This window comes from Sinocyclocheilus anshuiensis, unplaced genomic scaffold (genome assembly GCF_001515605.1).
Source record: "Sinocyclocheilus anshuiensis isolate Anshui unplaced genomic scaffold, SAMN03320099.WGS_v1.1 scaffold1934, whole genome shotgun sequence".
NCBI classification, from domain to species: domain Eukaryota; kingdom Metazoa; phylum Chordata; class Actinopteri; order Cypriniformes; family Cyprinidae; genus Sinocyclocheilus; species Sinocyclocheilus anshuiensis.
Window position 1 is genome coordinate 76,495 of NW_015542444.1, and position 20,076 is coordinate 96,570.

At 38.1% G+C, this 20,076-nt stretch overlaps 1 protein-coding gene across 4 annotated transcripts; it reads right to left on the minus strand.

The window, feature by feature from the left end:
- Positions 1-1,258: 1,258 nt before the first annotated feature.
- On the minus strand, positions 1,259-15,427 carry LOC107693594 (uncharacterized). Of its 4 annotated transcripts, none has more exons than XM_016493043.1 (9): positions 15,196-15,427; positions 14,794-14,845; positions 10,994-11,155; positions 7,502-7,687; positions 5,892-6,146; positions 5,730-5,816; positions 4,951-5,053; positions 4,833-4,877; positions 1,259-4,028 (listed from the first exon to the last, which is right to left on the minus strand). In XM_016493043.1, exons 1-9 carry the CDS (start codon positions 15,261-15,263, stop codon positions 1,717-1,719), a joined length of 3,270 nt encoding a protein of 1,089 aa, XP_016348529.1. In that variant the 5' UTR covers positions 15,264-15,427; the 3' UTR covers positions 1,259-1,716. The 4 variants fall into 4 exon arrangements, with proteins under 4 accessions (XP_016348529.1, XP_016348528.1, XP_016348527.1 ...); XM_016493042.1 differs by having other exon boundaries at positions 7,496-7,687; XM_016493041.1 differs by lacking the exon at positions 15,196-15,427 and having other exon boundaries at positions 14,794-14,993.
- Between the last annotated feature and the right edge of the window lie 4,649 nt (positions 15,428-20,076).

Consider the following 20,076-nt stretch of genomic DNA (forward strand, 5'->3'; position numbering starts at 1 on the left):
GGTTAAATGCATCCATGTCCCCTCTGAGATAGGCCTACATTAAACTGTGTAAATACATCTAAATGCTATTTCAGATGCAGATTCCAGACATGTTTTCTTATGTTGGAATGAAAGACACTAAGTACCGGATGAAGTGCTTCTTATTCATACCCAAAAATACAAAATGGAATAAAGAGTTCAAACTATATTGCAAACAATATTGCTACTCAAGCTGTGTACATTTTATATATATACAGTATATATATATATATATACTGTACTTAAGTAATACTTAAGTACATTTAAGATTAAAAAAATACTTTTCGTACTTAAGTACAATACATATCACATACTTTAAGACTTTTACTCAAGTAATATTCTAAACGGTGACTTTAACTTCTGCCAGTCATTTTCTGGTAGGATATCTGTACTTTTACTTGAGTATGGCTTTCAGGTACTTTATACACCACTGCATTTAATTCAGTAGCAACGCAACATGTTTTAAACAGTATTGACATATACAGCCATCGATCCCTCTTCTATACCTGCTTTGTTTTCTGTAGCAGTGACTCCAATCCTGGAACTGAAGTACTCATTTTGTATGTCCTCTAATCAAACACACCTGATTCAACTCAACAGTTTGGTAGTAGAGACTCCAAGAACTGATAATGTTGTCTCAGATGAGAGACATTCAAATACACTTGTCAAAATGCACAGTCACAGACAACAGGGTAAATCAATGGTAAACAGTGTTTTTGCAAAGTTTGTTTGAAAACATGCTTTATTTTTGTGGTTATGCTAGATGACACCAGTAGAGCATGAACTGCCTACCCTAGCTTTAATGTACATAGTAAGGTCCTTTATACTACTGAAGTGCATATTGTGCAGTCTTACTGTAATGGTTGTTTTGATAAAATGTTGTATGACTGAGAGTGACCTTTTCAGATTAGAGTTAGCTCATTTATTAGTCATGGTAAGCTCTCATACTGTAAATGGCAAAATTATGGCCTCTGCCTTATGCATAACATTTAATGAAATTGCATTTTTTATTGATCTGTTTGAAGGTTAGTAATACGGCAAGCATTTTTAATAGTCATAAGTGGTTTTAAATGTTAATCATGCAGCAATGTTTCTTCATGTGTTTTCGGGGAAATAATCTTAAGGTGCAGTTGCTTGAGCACAACAAACAAATATCTCAGTAAAATTTTCACATAAAGTAAATACAATATTAGATCTAAGACAAATAATAAATACAAAAATAAATAACTTGGAGGTCTTGTTTTGTTCCACATCTAGTGTCCATTTACTAAAAATTAATTAGTTGATAAATGTCACTTGCTATCTGTACACACATATACGATACATGCACTGCATTTGAATAATATTTCTTCCAAATGCATTTAGTGAAAATAATCTCAGCATTCATGTTGAATGGACGTAACTCCAAAGTCCAGCAGAGGAAGTTTAAAATGTTACATATTTATTATGCTACATATCAGCAGTTAGTATTTGGTTATAATTGGCATTTGAAAATAAATAAATAAAATAATGGACAGACTACAACAATTAGAAATGCAGCTACAAAAGTGAATCGCATTAAGTTTAGACACTCTTTGACATTTACAAATGTTTACACTTAGACAATTAGTTTCTTTTGTCCCCATGTAACAATGGAAAGTCAGATGAAAATGCAACTGTGAGTTAATGAGAATGATTAAAGCACATGGGGTGTGAAAACTAACAACTGTGTTGCGGCTTTTCAAAATCCCAGGGGTAAAAGCTTGAGGCGTTGGGATCAGAGCCGAATAACATCTCAGCAACACTTTGCTGAACAGAATCAGACGAACTTGAGGATACCATTTTACTGAGCTCAGAACAGAAATAGTCAATTTCATCCAGGTCGGCGTTTTTCGTCACTTTTCCAGCACCTTGTTGAGCCTCTTTAGCTTCTTGGCTTTCGTTGGACACAAATGAGCCAACATCCATTGTATTAAAATCAAAAATGTTGTTTTTCATTGGGCCAAGCACTTCAGAGTCGGGAAAGCTCATTTCAGAGGTTCCCCACACCGAACTACAGTGAAATACTTGAGAGGAACCACTAGCATTTGACACTATAGAGCAAGGTTTGGATTCTCCTGAAGCATCATATCCTTCTCGGATTGGTTCAATGAGTTTTTCTTCACTACTATAAGCATAACTCTCTTCATTAGATGGGCAAGAACCAAAGGGGTAACAATCATCATGTTCGGATCCACTGAGATGATCACTTAGCACGTCACAGGACATCTGCTTCTCCTCCAGATTATTTAAATCTGTGTAAACTTGTTGAGGACTTAAGAGTTGGCATGTACTTATCATATAACCAGACTCACAGTTTTCCGTTTCCGAGTCAAATATCCCTGTATCGACGGATTCGGGGCTAAATGGATCAGGGACGTGGATTTCAGAGTTGCTCTGCTTCCTAGCTTCCAAACCTGGGCCTTGAAGATCAATGCTACATTTGGTTTTGTCAGCAGGTTCTGGACTAAAAGGAGTAGGAGTACCAACTTCATGATAACCAGAATCTAGTCTTGGAGCTTCATGACAGAACGAGTTAACAGTGTTCATTTCTTCTAAGTCAGATACGCCTTCGACCGGCTCAGCAGGTATGGGACTAAATGGGTCAAAATACTGGAGTTCAATTTTACTCATGGCCAAGCCTTCAGAGGAAGAAGGTTTGTGTGGTGAACTGCTAGATTCAGGGCTGAGTTGTTTATTGGCATAAAACTGGTCAGTAGCTGATGTTTCTGTGTTACTAAACAGACAAAAGACGTCTTGAGCTGTAGAATTTGGTGGATTGCTTTCCGTGTCCAGGATGGGTGAAACCGTCCATTGGTCATTCCACTCTGAATCAAGCACACTTTGGCAAGCATTTGAATCATTAAATGTAAGACATGGGATATCTAAAACCACCTTTTCAGAATCAGGCACTAATATTTCATCATGTTTAGCGATTTCCACCTCCACTTCGTTCTCGTCGTTAGTGATCTGGTTGCGTTGTTCTGTGTCTTCAGGCTTTGGACTGGAGCATTCAAATTCAGCTGCATCATTAAATTCAGGGCTCAAAGAGGTGTCCTTCCAATTCATTTGGCCATTGGACTCCTCTTTCTTTACATCATTGTGTTCAGGACAAACTGGACTTTGATTATGTAGTTCAGGGCTACCGGGATCTAATCTCACAGTGAAGAAGAACATATCTCCATATTTGTAGTCATATTCGTCTAAAGCAGAAGGTTGAGAAGGAGAAATGGAAGGAGAGCTACTGTTTATATCATGCAACTGTTCACACAGAGGACCTACACTATCATCTAGAGATAAACTCTCAGTTTTTATGAGTTCTTTGTCATTCGCAGCATTTTGTTCAGAAGTGGTAACATGATGTTCAAAGGTCTTCTGGAAATCGCCTGGGAGAGGATCAGGGTCACATGGACTTAGAGGAAACCCAGTATAGGACCCTGCGATGATGCTCTGCAGACCACACAGGGAGTTAGCTCTTTTAATTAAACCGGATCCAGCCTGGACGTCAACCCTGTCCTCCTCCTCCTCTTCAGCGAATACATTGGAATCGGCATCGAAGGAATTAAACACTGTAGAACTGTGACTAGAGTCTGATTCATGGACACACACGTCATTGAACTGAGGACTAACAGCTTCAACAGATAGATCTGGTTGCACAGCATCATGATTTCGGTCTTGTGTGGCGTTTGTCCCAAGCTCAGACCCATTATCGCTGCAAGATTTGAGACTCCTGCTTTCAGTGGACATGGACACACCGCTGTCACGCTTTCCAGTGGACTGTGTGCTATCAGTATCTGGTGGCAAGTTGATGGGAGCGTTAAAAGTACCGTAGTCTTTAACGACGGATTGGAGAGGGTAGTGTACAGTTTCTGGAAGACTGTTCTCTGCAGGGATGAAGTCATCCTGACAATGCTTTTCTTCTGACATGTTAACCAAGAGAGAGTCAGAGGTGAAAGGGTCTGTGCCTTTAAACGGGTCCCTGGGTAATTGCTCTGAGAGAAAACAGCACCATATTAGTCACTGTCTTATGGATTGATTTGCTCTTTTCCTCTGTGCATTTCCGTGCTACAAACGTATACATATTTATCAGCAGCTAAGGTTTTTTCAAAGCTGTGTAACTTTTCAGTAACAAGCCATATTTTTCGATAAGCAGCTGTCTAGTGTGACAAACTAAGGTAATAATCAAACATGCTCTCATGCAGATATTCCTGTGCAGAATTGGGCTTTTCACACTTAGGCCCAGATTTACTAAACAAGGCAAATTAATGTGAGAACGCAATCCCATAAAAGCACTCATGCGAGTGGAAAGTTTTGCTGTTGCTCTACTGACAATGTGCAATTTAAAAAATACAGCCTGATCAAAATCCATAATGACCAATGCAATCCACCAAGAGCCGGGTCGCAATCAAGCAGAGCTGATGATAATCAGGTAATTACTAAAAACTCAGGTGCAAATTAGGTTAAGACATGCTTTTTTGGAGAGCATTAAATAGTGGCTCAAATACCAGTAAACTGACTACCGTAAATGAAATCACATTGCATGATTCGGTTAAAAAACTCCCATAAATTTTTGCATCTAAAAGGGAAACTCCTACAAATGCATATGCAATAAGTGTTCTCACCCTAATGTATAGTGACTATAGTTCTGTAACTGTACTTAAATTCATAGCTGGTAGCATTGGAAGTTAGTTTTAAAGTTGTGCATTGATGAAGTTTTAGTTATAGTTTGAAAAAACTTTGTATGAAGAATGTATATACATCATTACAGGTAAGGTTTAAAACAGAAAGTTACTAACCTGTTACGTCAACCTTTGGAAAGTGGTCCTCTCCAAATACATCACCTGGAAATTAGTGAAAAATAAGTTGAGTAACATGAAAAAGTATGAACACGATCATGTCATAACAATCACTCGCCATCAGTGAAGGGGTTTGGATGGAAGAAGTCAAACTGTTTGTTTGTCGTCTGACTGGGATGAATAATCTCAAAGTCCTCCTTCTCCATGTCAGAAGAGTCAGACTGTTTGAAGAGAGAAAACATAAGTTATTGAGTGTCCAGATTTAGCAGGAAACTCAACGCTGCATAACGAAACAATGGGAACACATCAGTGGTCATGAGGTCCGAAGCCCAGTGTGTGACGCTCACACGGGTTGCCAGATGTAACAAAGAACAAGACTGACAATGTTAGGCAATGAGCTTTACACTGTAAACTTATGAGTTGTATTATCCGTGTTTCCTCTGGTCAAAGAGCATTTCAGATGGATACTGAGGCTTTTTAGGTTCGGTGGAATCTGCGATCTCTGGCTCAGTTCGTTTGCTGACTTCCATGGCTACAAAATGCAGTGTTTTACGGCAACTGGCAACCCGGGGTGTTGAAATATTATTGGGAATCTGGCAGTGGGCGGAGTCACACAGACCAAAACAAAAACACATTTAGACACAGAACACGCATTTCAAAAGTGGAATAACTTGGCAGTAGCATTGTTTTTTTTTGGAGAAACAAGTATATGAACTTAGCATGTTTCCAAAATTACATACAGCACCTAAACATACAATACAATTTTTAGGCAATCAACCGAACTGAAGCACTCTGAAGGAGTTAAGAGTTATTTAAATAGCTGTACGTATAAATGACTGAACACATCTTACAGGTACATGCTCAGTCATACTGTATCACGGTGCATGTGTGTCCTACCTGTGGAGTGGTTGATCTGAACATAACATCCTCCTCTTTGACCTCTGTCAGTGTGATCTCAGTGAAAGACGATGAGCCACTGCTCTTCTGGAATCAGTAGCACATCAACAAACTAGTAACTAGTAGCAAATGACACATTCACATGAATGTTAATGTTCATACCAAGTTCTCCATTGAACACTGAATTTTATCGAGCTCCTCTACAGTGTTCTCTTGCTCGACATCATTCACTTCCTCTCTTTCCGGTTTGGACTTGATCTTCTCACTGTAGACATGATTACACTCGCTTTCTACATCATCCATGTGTTCTTCCAACGCCTGGTCCAAACCGACACAAGGAGCTTCTTCTGTCATCTCAGCCACTGAACTTTCACCGGTTATGAGGCCAGCAACCAGCTCAGCCAGCTTCTTTTTAACCTAGTCAAAAAAGGAAATAAAAAAACACAACATTATGTTTACAGAGTGTCAACAAGTTTGCAGATTGCACATAGAGACAGTATTTTTGATGGGTCAATCAATCAGAAGTTGCTTGACCATTTTTAACATTCCTATTTCTCTGAATGATTACCTTGACATATTTGCATTGCAAATCCACTATTTCTGTACTTTATTTAACTTCTTTTTACCTCTTATGTCATGGAAAGCAAATTTTGTAACAAAAAACTGACCTCTAGAGCACATTACAAGCTATGCATAGGTTTAATTCAGCGTAATTGGGACATTTTTCCCAGTCATCTCAATGGTAAAAAGGTGTCCCAATTGATCTTAAAACTAAGGTTCACATGTAATGATCAAGATCGCTGAAAGTTCCACTTAGGAGTCTCAGTCTTAATTTTTTGGGGGTACCTGGGTAAATATAGTGTAAAGGTTTGAAGCATCTGGAATGAGAAAGAATGGATGTGTTTTCTTTTTAATTCCCCTCATTTTGGGTTGATTATATCTGATGGGGGACCAGATTTTGCCCATATGGCAACAGTTTCTGTACAATTTGAGTTCGAGCTTTCACTGGTCACACAGCTACCATATTTTACAGTAATTATGTTTACGATTGACATACAACAGCTTTTGTTTGTTAGTGAGGTCTAAACCAGATGCTGGTGACCACTCTGATGTAAAAGTTATGTTATTGTAAGAGAATTTTTATCTTTCTTACCTTATTAAATAAATCCGAGGTTATCACACGTGACTAAGAATGTTACATGAAAGTAACAATAAAAACATGTTTTTTTTAAATAACATCTTACAATAGCAAACTAGCTGTTGCTCTCCAAATTGGCATCAAGAATTGTGACCTTTTTACCGGTATTAAAAATAAACTACTGAAATGTTGGTATTGTGACATTTCATGCACATTTTTTATTTGTATGAAGTTTTTATGGATTTCCACGGATTCCCACTCACTCCTAAAGACTATGCTTTCATTTTGGATCCACAGGGATGTAGTATAGCTAGACTTTTTATAAAACTAACCAAAAAGATCAAATTAAATTTGTTAAACCGTATACCGAATTAATCAATTAGTACATTCATTAATTATGGAAAGTCAATATTTGCCATCTAAAATCACTTTTAACCTTTTTGAAATTGGTTTCACCTATTTTAATCGGATAATAAAATAAAAACTAGTTACTAATTAGAAGCCAATGGAATGTTTGCACTTTTAATTTAAAGCTTTCACCTCCTCACAAGATCAGAAATATTACCAAACATTTTGGGTGAACTGGTCCCAAAAATATGCAAGGAGAAAAAGAGGAAGGTGACTGAACTGTGACCTGTATAATCTCCTCGAATAGGTCCTGCAGCGGAGTGACCCGTAGATGCAGGCTTTCTGCGTGTGCTTTAGCGTAAGCCACTTCCCGCTGGAGCTGCAGGAGATCTTCGGCCGCGGCACACAGCTCCACATCATACTGCTGCGCAATCTGCTCCAGCTCCTGCTGCTCCTCCTGCAGCGACTGCAGCTGCACACAAACACACACACAGACGGCATCGCCCAAATATTAGGCTATATGCTGTTTTCACTCTGGTGCACAGAGTAAGATACACCCCACAGGGTTCGGAAAGGTATGGAATTTGATTTAAGTATTTTCCAGGTCTGGAAAAGTATGGAAAAAAGAAAGCAGAGTATGGGAAATATTTGTGTTTCCAGACTCTTGCCCATATTTCGTAAGTCAAAATACGACTGAATGAATTCAAGGTGCACTTTTTCATTATGCAAAATTGCAGGTTATAAGCATTTTGGGTTTCTTCTCACAATATTCTTAGCACCGTATTACATAGCCTCAAGGACCTTTGCAAAAAAAAAAAAAAAAGTATACCGATTTTTATGTGTACATGAAAAACTTAGCATTTAGGACAATGCACACTGAGCCAAATATTGTGCCATCAGCCCATTTTGCGATGTGTTTTCTTGGCCTCCACAAAGTATGCATTAAAGAGACCTAAGGCCTTGAAATATGGCATACTGCCCTAACAAAAGCCAAATTTTAAACACTTTTTTTTTTACAGTACCTGTCTTTTTTATAAACCCTTGAACTTAGCAAATTTTATGCCATCAGCCCATTTCGTGTTATGGTTTGTGGGCCACCACAGAGGATGTGTTAAATTGGACATTAGGCTTTGATATTAGAGGTACTACCATAAGAAAAGCCAAATTTTGAGCAAATAGATATGTTCATTCGTGTGCATCCATGCTCTTGTTTTATTCTTAGTAAGATGGCAGTGATGCACAAAGGAAGTAGGTTATATAAAGCTTGAAATTGTAATGCATAAGCATGCAAAAAATTCCCATACGCATGTGAATAGTTTCTCGAGGGCACAAAAAAGTTTCTTGTGTAGGCTACATGTTTTTTTGGGGCTCTGTATGTTGTCACTTCAAGAAAATCAATGAAGAAAAAAACCTGAGAAAAGTCAAATATTTACAGATGACTGTACTATATACCAATTATAAAGCAGAAAATAATGCTCTATGAACCATTTATGTTAAATATGGTAAAGATAAAAAAAGAAAACACATCCAGCTATATTACCTTTGCAAGATTGTTATAAGTTCAATCAGTCTTTCTTTTTTTAATTTACATATTTAGCATCAAACAAATATGGTAGTACTTGTTCACAGTAATTAAAAAAAAAAAACGAATTAAAGATTAAATCTTAAAAGATAAGATTAAAAGTGATTGCGTAACATATAGCCCAGTAGTAGGCAATATGCATCAAGAATATAAACAAAATTAAACCGTTAAACCATTAAATAAAAGAAGTATGGCACGCATGGTGAATCTTGGATTCGGTGTTCTGTTGAGAAGGTTTACCAACATTCAAAGCAGTGAGAGCCTCTTTTAACTGTCCGTTTGCACCAATTTGGCCATTATCTGGTCTTATCTGAAACACTACGATTCTTATTTGGCTTTTTTCGCTTTTTTTTTTAGACCGTTTAGAGTGTGGACAGGTAGCAAAGTGGGTACAACTGATGCATGAGTCTGAATCCAATAAGCTTGCCATGTAAGTGAAAATCACTCTGATTGTACTGTAGTTTTGCATCTACAATAGATACAACAATGTTGTTAGTCCGTTCAAAAACCAGTATCTCCTTCCTTTTATGGCTCCATCAATGCTGTCGTCTGCTTCAAGTACCAAGCAACTGCAGATCTCATCTACTTCCGTTCTGAGTAATTGATATGCCGACTAATGGCTTTCTAGGGAATATGGGGGATGTGTGTCGGCTTCCACACAAACCACTGAAGACACAAAGCTCTTTCAACTGGCAATTATCTTACACGGCATGCAGATGCTTTATGACGATCATGATGCACAACAACTGACTCTGTGATGAAGCCTACTAGAATGCAGTTTGATGTCCCTAAAATACAAGATATGAAGGTAAAAATGTCCTTCTATCCATTTTTATTTTATATGTATATCAAATTATACATTTTAGCAATATCACACGAGCAGGAGTGCTTTTTCCTGCATATCTGCACAGTTGCAAATGTGATACTGATTTTATGCTAATATTGTGTTACATTTTAAACTCAGTATTGTCAGTATTGTCTGTTTTTGCTCAAATTCGCCAGGAAAATAGTTCAATCGAAGCCACAGCATAACTGTTGTGTATCTCTGAGAATGAAAACTTCATTACTTCATTGAAAATAAAATGAGCCGATGATTTTGTGACTCCTGTATAAACCCAGTCACTTGCTTTGTTTCTGAATAAATCCGCTGTTTGAAAGAATCGGTTGAATGAATGACTCACTCATCAAGACTTGCTGCCACCTACTGGCAGTTTCATATTCAAATCTATTAATTCCCATTTAAAATTGATTGATTTAAAAGCATTATGCAATTCTAATTGGAGTGTAAATGCACTCATGCCACCTCTGAAGAGTCTGTACATTTTGTAAATGTTATGGCCATGTTGTGGTATTAAAACTTTGTGTAGTTCTTGTCGCAATACTGCTGTTAGGGAGACGAAGACACGACGAAGATTAGAACAACAAAACCCACACGATGAAGTGGGGATAACATACAACAATTCCGAACAAAGGAGAAAAACAAGAGGCCAACTAATATACACAGGATAATGAGGGTGATAAACTAGACACAGGTGAGGTAAGCTAATGAAGACTAGACGAGAACAGGAACATGACCAAATAAGGGCACAGAGGAACTAAACTAATCAAGGAGAGACAGAAACGGTCAAACAGAGCAACCAACTTGACACTATTTAGCTTCCGCCATGTGAGTTCATTGTTTAGGCTTGTTCAGCTTTTCAGCTCATTTCTGTAACATTCTGCACTTTAGCATAATATGAACAGTGCATTGATTAAGTTATTCACCTGTGAACACACTGCTGTTTCCTGCTGAATGCAGTGCTGTAATGCTGTTTGTAAGTTATTAGAGACCCACCACATTTAGAAAAGTGTATCAATTTGTACAATCAATTATCAGTCAATCTTATAGCTTAAGCAAACTTGGAATCTCTGTAACAGAGGAAACATTAACATAAAAGGCACAGACTGAGCAGCTCTGTCAACTAATTTCTTGGCATTTCAAGACTAGACTGCTGCAGTGCTCTTTTGGCTGGCCGTCCCGCCAGCATGACTTTGCCGATGATTCAGAACGCAGCCTTGTATTTAATCAGACAAAGAGAGCTGGCAACCGAATCCAAGGCTTTGACACTGGCAATAGAAATATATCACCCTTTGATTAACCTGGAACAACAGCAGAATTCCTTCTGCAGAAATCTTTGGTATCTTAAGCTTGCTTACCACTTCCCTCTCCTGTTTCTGGAGGTCATAGATGATCTTCAGTTCTTCCTTCAGCTGTGTCTTCCTGTCCTCCAGCATCTCCACGGTCTCCTGCGTGTTACGGCGCAAGGCCTTGACCGTCTGAAGGGTCTCCTGTTCCATGTGCACCTCATCCTGCAGACCCTGAGGATACATTCATAAGCATATGTGTGACCCTGGACCACAAAACCAGTCATGAGCCATTTTTAACATTTTTGAATTTATACATAAGCTTTCCATTGATGTAAGGTTTGTTATGATAGGACGATATTTGGCAATATATACATCTATTTGAAAATCTGGAATCAGGGTGCAAAAAAATCCAAATATTGAGAAAATCGCCTTTAAAGTTGTCCAAATGAAGTTCTTAGCAATGCATATTACTAATCAAAAATTAAGTTTTAATATATCTATGATAGGAAATTTACAAAATCTCTTCATGGAACATGATCTTTACTTAATATCCTATTTTTGTTTTTTTTGGCATAAAAGAAAAATCAATCATTTTGAGCCATACAATGTATTGTTGGCTATTGCTACAAATATACCCCAGCGACTCAAGACTGCTTTTGTGGTCAACTTGATGTCCTTGCAGCTCTTTGCAAACTTAAATCAAATTTAACGGTTGCATTTTATTTTAGGGTACGTGTACTTACAGTGTATTACCTAAGAAAGTACTGGTGATATAAGGTAAGTACATGGAGTAGGGTTAGGTTCAGGGTTAGTACTGTAAAGACTATAAGTACATAGTATGTACATGAGGAACAGGACTGTAAAATAAAGTGCTACCAATTGAACTCAAACTTGGATGCACCCAGAGTCTTGCTCAAAACGAGCTGATATGTTTCCTCGTCAGACCTGGCTGAAAAAGTGCTGAGCAAACCAGTCTGAGCTGTTGTGTAACCCATTTGAATTTGGCACAATTGCATTACAAGTGGACTGTGTTCTGCTGTTTTAAATGCACAAACTGTTTTTGCTGCTTAATATTTTTGGGAACCTGAGATTTCAGAATTTTTTGATGAATAAAAAGTTTAAAGGAACAGCATTTATTAAAAATAGAAATCATTTTAAACAACTACACGACCGTTCAAAAGTTTGAGGTCAGTATAAGCTGTGGTAAATATAAATTGACAATACTTGAATGTTTTGCTCTACAATGTAAATACATTTGTCTTTCTGTCTGATTTTCATTCACCTTTTTGCTTCAAATCAAAGTTTGTGATTCTCCTTGTAGCTGGTTGGGTTGGTTAAAACCAGTTAAACTCTGCGGACCCGGATACGGGTCCAAAATGGCTTATAATGCTTAAAGACTTTTTTAAAATTGCGATGGGAAAAATGAATGGAAAAAGTTCCGAAACAGCGCCGCTGAAAAAGTGTTGGGTACTAATAGACATGTTATAGATTTATATAGCTGATTTATATGAGAATCTGTACAATTATAAAAAAAATGTAGACTTCTTGTTAATGATTTTCAGTTTTGTTCTAGGTAATTAAATCAAGAGTTCTTCAATAACAGCAAGAGTATGGTATTTGTGGCAAAAAGCACCCTTGTTGTTGGGGCTGAAGGTCCCCATCTGAACTCAGTAGCTTGTTAGAATAATTGGCATGACAATAAATATAGATGGCTGACAGCAACGTTCTGTTCAAATGTTTAAAAGACCTTAGTCAGTATAGCAGCATATTAAATTTTTTACAGGAATGAAAGCAAGGCTGTGAGGGACTGAAGTACAGTGTGTGTCATTGTAAAGACTGTAAGTCTGTCCCTCACAGCCTTGTTTTCATCCGTGTTAAAGGGATAGTTCACCAAAAAATTAAAATTCTGTCATTAATTACTCACCCTCATGTCGGTCCAAACCCGTAAGACCTCCGTTCATCTTCGTAACACAAATTAAGATATTTTTGATGCATCCCATGAGCTCTCTGACCCTCCCATAGACAGCAATGTAAGTAACACAATCAACGTCCAGAAACGTAGCAAACGTTTACATTGGTAAAATAATTCATGTGACATCAGGGTTTCAACCGTAATTTTACGAAGCTACGAGAATACTTTTTGAGCGCAAAAGGAAAAAAAATAATGAGTTTTTTAAACAATTCGTCTCCTCCGCATCACCCTAGCGCCATTTTGGAGAGTATCCACTGAACACAAACACCGTATGCTATTCTGTGTCAGCTGCGCCACACGGATAAATTTTCTACGTTGTTTGTGCTTTGATTTGAACGTAAAACAACGTATCCGTGTGGTGCGGCTGACGTGAGGAGACGAATTGTTGAATAAACTCATTATATTTTTTCTGTTGCGCACAAATATATTATCGTAGCTTCGTAAAATTACGGTTGAAGCCCTGATGTCACATGGATTATTTTACCGATCTCCTTGCTACGTTTCTGGACGTTGATCGTGTAAGGACCCTTGCTGTCTCGTAAGACCTCCGTTCATCTTCGGAACACAAATTAAGATATTTTTTATGAATTCTGAGAGCTCTCTGGCCCTCTCATCGACAGCAATGTAATTACCACGATCAAGGTCCAGAAACGTAGTAAGGAGATCGGTAAAATAATCCATGTGACATCAGGGTTTCAACCGTAATTTTACGAAGCTACGAGAATACTTTTTGTGCGCAAAAGAAAAAAGAAAAAACGACTTTATTCAACAATTCGTCTCCTCCGCGTCACCCTGGTGCCATTTTGGAGAATATACGCAAACAGCGTATTCTGTTCTTTTTTTCTTTTTTCTTTTGCGCACAAAAAGTATTCTCGTAGCTTCGTACCCCTGATGTCACATGGATTATTTTACCGATCTCTTTGCTACATTTCTGGACGTTGATCGTGTTACTTACATTGCTGTCTATGGGAGGGTCAGAGAACTCTCGGAATTCCTCAAAAATATCTTAATTTGTGTTCCGAAGATGAACGAAGCTTTTACGGGTTTGGACCGACATGAGGGTGAGTAATTAATGACAGAATTTTCATTTTTGGGTGAACTAACCCTTTAAATCCTGTATGGCATCTGTGTTGAGATAATGGGCGTATGTCTTCGACATAATCATCATATTTTTAAAGAAACCATAATTTTTGTTTTGTATTTAGTGATAGTACTGTAATGCCATATTAAATTACGGGATCTCTGTTAGGCAATGTAAGAAACTTCCAGAACCTTTAATTGTTTAAATAAATTTTTTCGTAGGCCTACTTTAAAAAATGTATTCATGTCGGGGTTTATTTATATATTAACTGACCTCTTACTCAAAACATATTTTAGGTAAATTATTTTATTTTTTTTATTTTTTTTTTACCCCGAGTCAAGAGCAAACTGCACTCTTACCTCGTGATTTTTTTTGAACAATTCATGCACTATGGGAGGCGTACAAAAGCTCATTTTCTAGGTGCCTTTAGCCCCGTTGTACCATGCAATTACTTTTACTACCTCTATGCTATCACACATGTTGCTGATCTCCAACACAACACACACACACACACACACACACACGCGCGCGCATAAACCGTGTTTTGACAAAACCATATCAAGAAAAATACAAAGCAAACGATACAACAAAGCAAAACAAATTGCGACAAATGACATATTCACTCCAAGAATAAAAGGAATAGCCTATGGGCCGGACTGGGGGAAAATCACTACTATACACAATGTTCACACACAGCGAAAGGCAACGCGACGTTTTGGTTTGATTGAGAAAAAAAAAATATAATACTATGCCGCTCGGTGCGGCCAGTTTTTCAGTTTCTGTGCATATAAATAAGCGTAGAAAATAACACAGTACCTTGATTTCATTATCATCTGAAGTGTTGACCTGAGCCTCAAGCTCCGTGTCCCTGAAACAGCATAAAACGAAAAGAAAATATATCACGTATAGGCTATATCTCAAAATGATGCGAACCGAAATGCCAATACTTCTGCAAGATTTCAGCACGATTCTCTCAGTTAAGCGCATGCAAACACGAGATTACTGCATAAATGTGTAGAGTGAAATTATGCAACCCATGTGTCAGATGATGTCAGGATGATGAATCACAGCTCTACAGCGCATGCAAATATTACAGCATTGCTTCAGTGCATGAATAACCTCGACGCGAAAGGTGATGATGATTTCTGAAGGATTAAATCGCATTATGGCATGCAGCTGCTTCGCTGCGTAAAGACGAGGCTGCGCGCGTTTGTGTACCTGGCAGCGGCTGCAGCGCGAGCTCGTGCGGGCCGCAGACAGTCCAGAATAAAGCGCAGCATATTCATGCGTGACACACAGTTAACGCACAGCCTTCAGAATAATGTCCCACTCGTTGTCAAATGCATGCTGTCAAATAAAGGTGCGCGAAAGAGACGTTCCCCTTGAGTCGCTCTCCGCTCTCCTTCGGCTGCGGCAATCACGTGACACTGGGTAAATCACGGACACTGAAGCAGAACCGGCCCCACGGTAGCTACTCGAGGAAGAACCCGGCTCAACACACCGCCAGTGGTCACTAACATAGCCTACATATGCATAGCCTATGTGCGGCTGCAGTTGGAAAGATGCAAATGTTATTCCCTAATGCCCAAAAATGCAATCAGTCACCGAGATAATGAGACACAGCCTGACTCATTTAGTGAACTGGAATATTATTGGAGTGCCTGCAGGGGGTATACTGTGTAACGTTTTTTCAGGACAGTTTATTTGCTGACCGCTGGAAGTCGCTCTCGGATTATTACGGTTTTTCTTTTCAACTGCTTACACACAGAATCTTTCCTTGTAATACAGTTTCTGAAAGCTGGCACTCAAACAGCAGAAGCACACACCAAATCTGCAAAACCATAAACTGATTCTCACACTCTAAAAAATGCTGGGTTAAATACAACCCAGTGCTGGGTAAAACAGGGACAAACCCAGCAATTGGGATGTTTTGACCCAGCGATTGGGTTAAATGTTTAACCCAACCTTCTGGGTAGTAACCCAACCGCTCATAACACACAATTCTCTATGAAACACACAAATCTAACAGGATTAATATTATGGCAAAGGTGTTTGCAAATGTTTGTGTTTTGAGATGTGTTTGTGGTATTTTGAATGCAGTGCTTCATTTTGCAAGAGACGTTAGGCATTTTGCATCTTGTGTGTGCAATTCTTGGATTCGTGTGTAAAGTTTTGAAAAAAGAGGCAACGTTTGAAAATGTGTGAAAGGAAGAGAGTTACACAACGTTTGTTTATTTTCTTCTTAACGCCATTCCAGCATCTATTGCTATATTCATGGCGAGAACCATGCAGGGGGACAACTGTTCAATTCACCTGCATGTCTTTGGGCTGTGCTACAAAAAGTCAATAAATCATAAGTTTAGGGCTGGTGTCGGGTTATATGAGAATGTGCTTTGTGTATGATTACTTCAGATTAACATATCCGTATTTGTTTTGTACATGATTATGTATACCACAAGTCCAGGCATCATCTCTTCTTCACTGTTTACCTTCAGAATTTTCAGATTTTTCAGAAAAAAAAAAAAGGTACTTGCACTATTTTACCACAAGATGGTATAATATTTGCCTTGATGGACAAAACTGAGGTTAATATGGTCGAATAATGCATGCATGATTTATTATTATATCATGATTTATTTCCCTCCAAACAAAGGCACTTAGGCACAAGCAAAATAGATCTGCGTGAGCAATCACCGCTTACTCAGAAAAGGTAGAGGTCCCGCCAGTGACAGCTTGTGTAGCTTTTTTTCTGAGTGTTGGAGTCAAACACGAGACGGCAGCAGAGCATCACATACTGCGCTCATCACTGAAAAATAAAAGAGCTCCAAAACTTAATTTTGTTAGAATTTTAAAAAATACTATTAATAACAGCTCAAGTTAAAAAATAAAATAAAACAATAAAAACTAAAATAAATCACCTGGATTCAAGCACCAGTGGATACACCAATGGTTTCAAATGTAAGTGTCTTCCCTGTGTGTGCAATATATAATATACTGTATATATATAATATTTTAAAGAGACAGATATTGTCTTCTCGTTTTAAATGGGTAGCAATTATACAGTCATGGTAGCTGACAAATATGTATTCACTATCATAGGATATATAACAATTAAGATTTTTTTTATTAGAATAGTGTTTTTTTGTGTGTGTGGTTTTTCTTGGTTTCGCAAAGATACAGAAACGGACTCATAATCACTGCTTTCTGACTTCCTGTTCACTGCTTTTGCCATCCGTGCCAAAGTCTCTCAAATACAGCTGAAGCGGCAGTGCGGAGCGTGAGTCTCTTCCACTTTAATTCAAGTTACAGCGCAAAATAAACATGAATGAACATCAGAAGATAAAGTACAACTTACTGAAATGTATCATGTCTATGTAATCGCTCAATCAGCGTTTCAACTGCGGAAATATGACAATAAAACAGCTTGTGAACAATGTCACTTAACGCTGCATTCATGGCCGTAGCCAGAGTTTGAAAATTAGTGAGGTCTGGGGTGGGGTTAAGCTAATAACCCCTACAAATACAGCTCATTATATACACTAAACAATTTAAAAGAGACGGAGATGTAGATGTTTGTGAAAGATGTTTTCTCTGTTTTGGAGGGATGAACACTGTTAAATTATGCCATATTTATTGTGTAAAAATTTGAGAATGTTTTACTATAGGTTAGGGGTAGATCATTTTAACAGATGTTTATTAATCATGCAACAATATACTACTATACTGTACTTAAATACTTTACTGAATGAAATAGACTTCTTCATGGCTAGTGTTTGGTTATATTTCAATTCATTCTGTAACTTACTTGTTCTACAGATCTGTGTACTAGTGTTAAATGCTACTGTTTTTGACAAAGTTGATAACGTTTTTGACAGATCATTTCATGATATTTTTTGTGTTTGTCTAACCGAATGTGCTATCCTGTCTGCAATAACCTGTCCGTGGGCTTTTTTGATAACTGTCAGTTTAAGTGCCGGAGCTGCAACGTTGCCAGATATTGCTATAAAAACAAATAAAAACAAAAAAATAATAATAAACCGAAATTATTTCAAATACTTTGCAAATAAGATAAGATAAAGATATCGCTGACCCTAAACTGAAACTTCCCACTTTATTAACTTTCTAAAGTGTCAAATTAAGTGGAAAATAATTTTCTCTGAAGACTCGTTCACTCTGCCAGCATCTTGCAGCGATCATTTTCATACCGCGGACACTAAACATTCTTGCAAACTGTTTAAACTGAATTATAAACGCAGACACTCATATGAGGAGTTTTAATTAGCAAACTAGTCATTCAGAGAACAAATTTTAGTTTTGAGCATGAAAAATTTACCGAGGCCCGGACCTCAAAGCTGGCTACGGGCCTCGCTGCATTTACCACAATTCGTTAGTTAGCTATAAAAAACAGATGGAGCCTATTTATTGTTAATTATGTATGCGTGCGGAATAAATCTGTCATGAAGACAAGTTTTTAATTTTTTTTGAGCAATTGGGCAAAGAATATTTGGAACCACCCCTTTAGTTTGCTGTGAGCAAAAGACAGAGAGGAGGAGCATTAAAATAAAACTCGCCCTCTATTAAATATTCCGTTTCAGTTGGAAATGTCACAATACTGAAGTAAAGTCGGCAGCAACTTCCAGTTCACCTGGACTTTAAGAAAACCAGGGTATGGGTATCGGCATATGTTATTCTGAATAATCGGTTTTCGGCTGAGAAATGTAGTATCGGTGCATCCCAAGTGCTTACAGACTCTGAGGAAACCTCATATCCAACGAAGCATAAACTTCCGTCTCTCTGGCCGCTCCTGCCATCACCCTTCTGGCTGGATGGACCTCCCGTCTAACCTCGTGAACCGCAGTGGACTGCATTATTTCAGTGTTAACCATCTGGGCGGATTGATGGAGTGCCCGTTTAACCCCTTGAGCCTCCATGGACTGCATTATTTCAGTGTCAACCATCTGCATCGCTCCTTGAGTTTGCAAAGACCCTTTTGGTGGCTGCTTCTCAACAAGAACTACACTCTGGTAGTGCTGCGTTTCACGTTTGGCAGAAGCACCAGAGCCCTTCTTCTCCTCCATTAACAGGTTCTCCTGAAGGCCTAGGACTGGGCTGGGCATCACCAGCAGAGTAGGCTGGGCTTCCATCACATAAACGGGGGTGGCAGAGGTGTAGTACATCGCAGGCTGCTGGACTAACAGGGTTTGGTTAGGAACCACTACTTTATCTTGGACATAGACTCCTGTTGAAGACATGCTGCTGGTCTGCTGCGCTCCTGCGGTATGAATGATGGCGGATGAGGTTGCTTTCTCCTGAGACTGTAAATGACTAACTGACTCTTGTATGTTGACATCTTTGTGTGTGGTGGAGAGGACCGGTTTGGAGGTCACAGGGACGGTCGTGCTGATTTCAGCCTTTATTGTAGAACCACTACAGATTTCAGCCAGTGTCTTGAACTTTATATGAAGGTCATCAAGAAAAGCAAAGTCATTGTCTTCATGTAAGAGACCACAGATGTCCTCAAATGAGCCCTTGTATGATTCCTGACCCTCGTAGTCGTAGATCTTTAGACTTTCTCCCATGTCTTGCTGCTTAGCCACATGACTTGCTTTCTGTAGTAACACAGGAAATAATGTTGCGTTTATTGATTCAGAAACCCTTGACCCATTCATATACACCAGTGACCCAAAAATAAATTTTTAGAAAATATTTCTAACGGTACATACTGTGTTGCGGAATTTTCTATTTGTTTTACTGTTTTTTTTTTAGTTTAAAGGTCAAGTTTAAACATATCAGTCTGGTCTTTAATCCTCATAATGCATTCAAAATCTGTATGCTATTTTCACATTATGTTTCTGTTTGGACCTGAAGAATCGTTATAAATCGTTTATAAAATAGTCATAGTATTTCCCAACAAAAACCACATTGTATCTGATTAACAACTTCTAATTAATAAGTGAATGTGAAAAAAAATCAGTTTTGAATGTTACCATGTTATTACCATGTTATTACTGCATTTACCTATATATAATTGTATGAAATTTATAAGGACTAATCTAAGCATTATTATGTGTATATGTGTATATATATATATATATATAT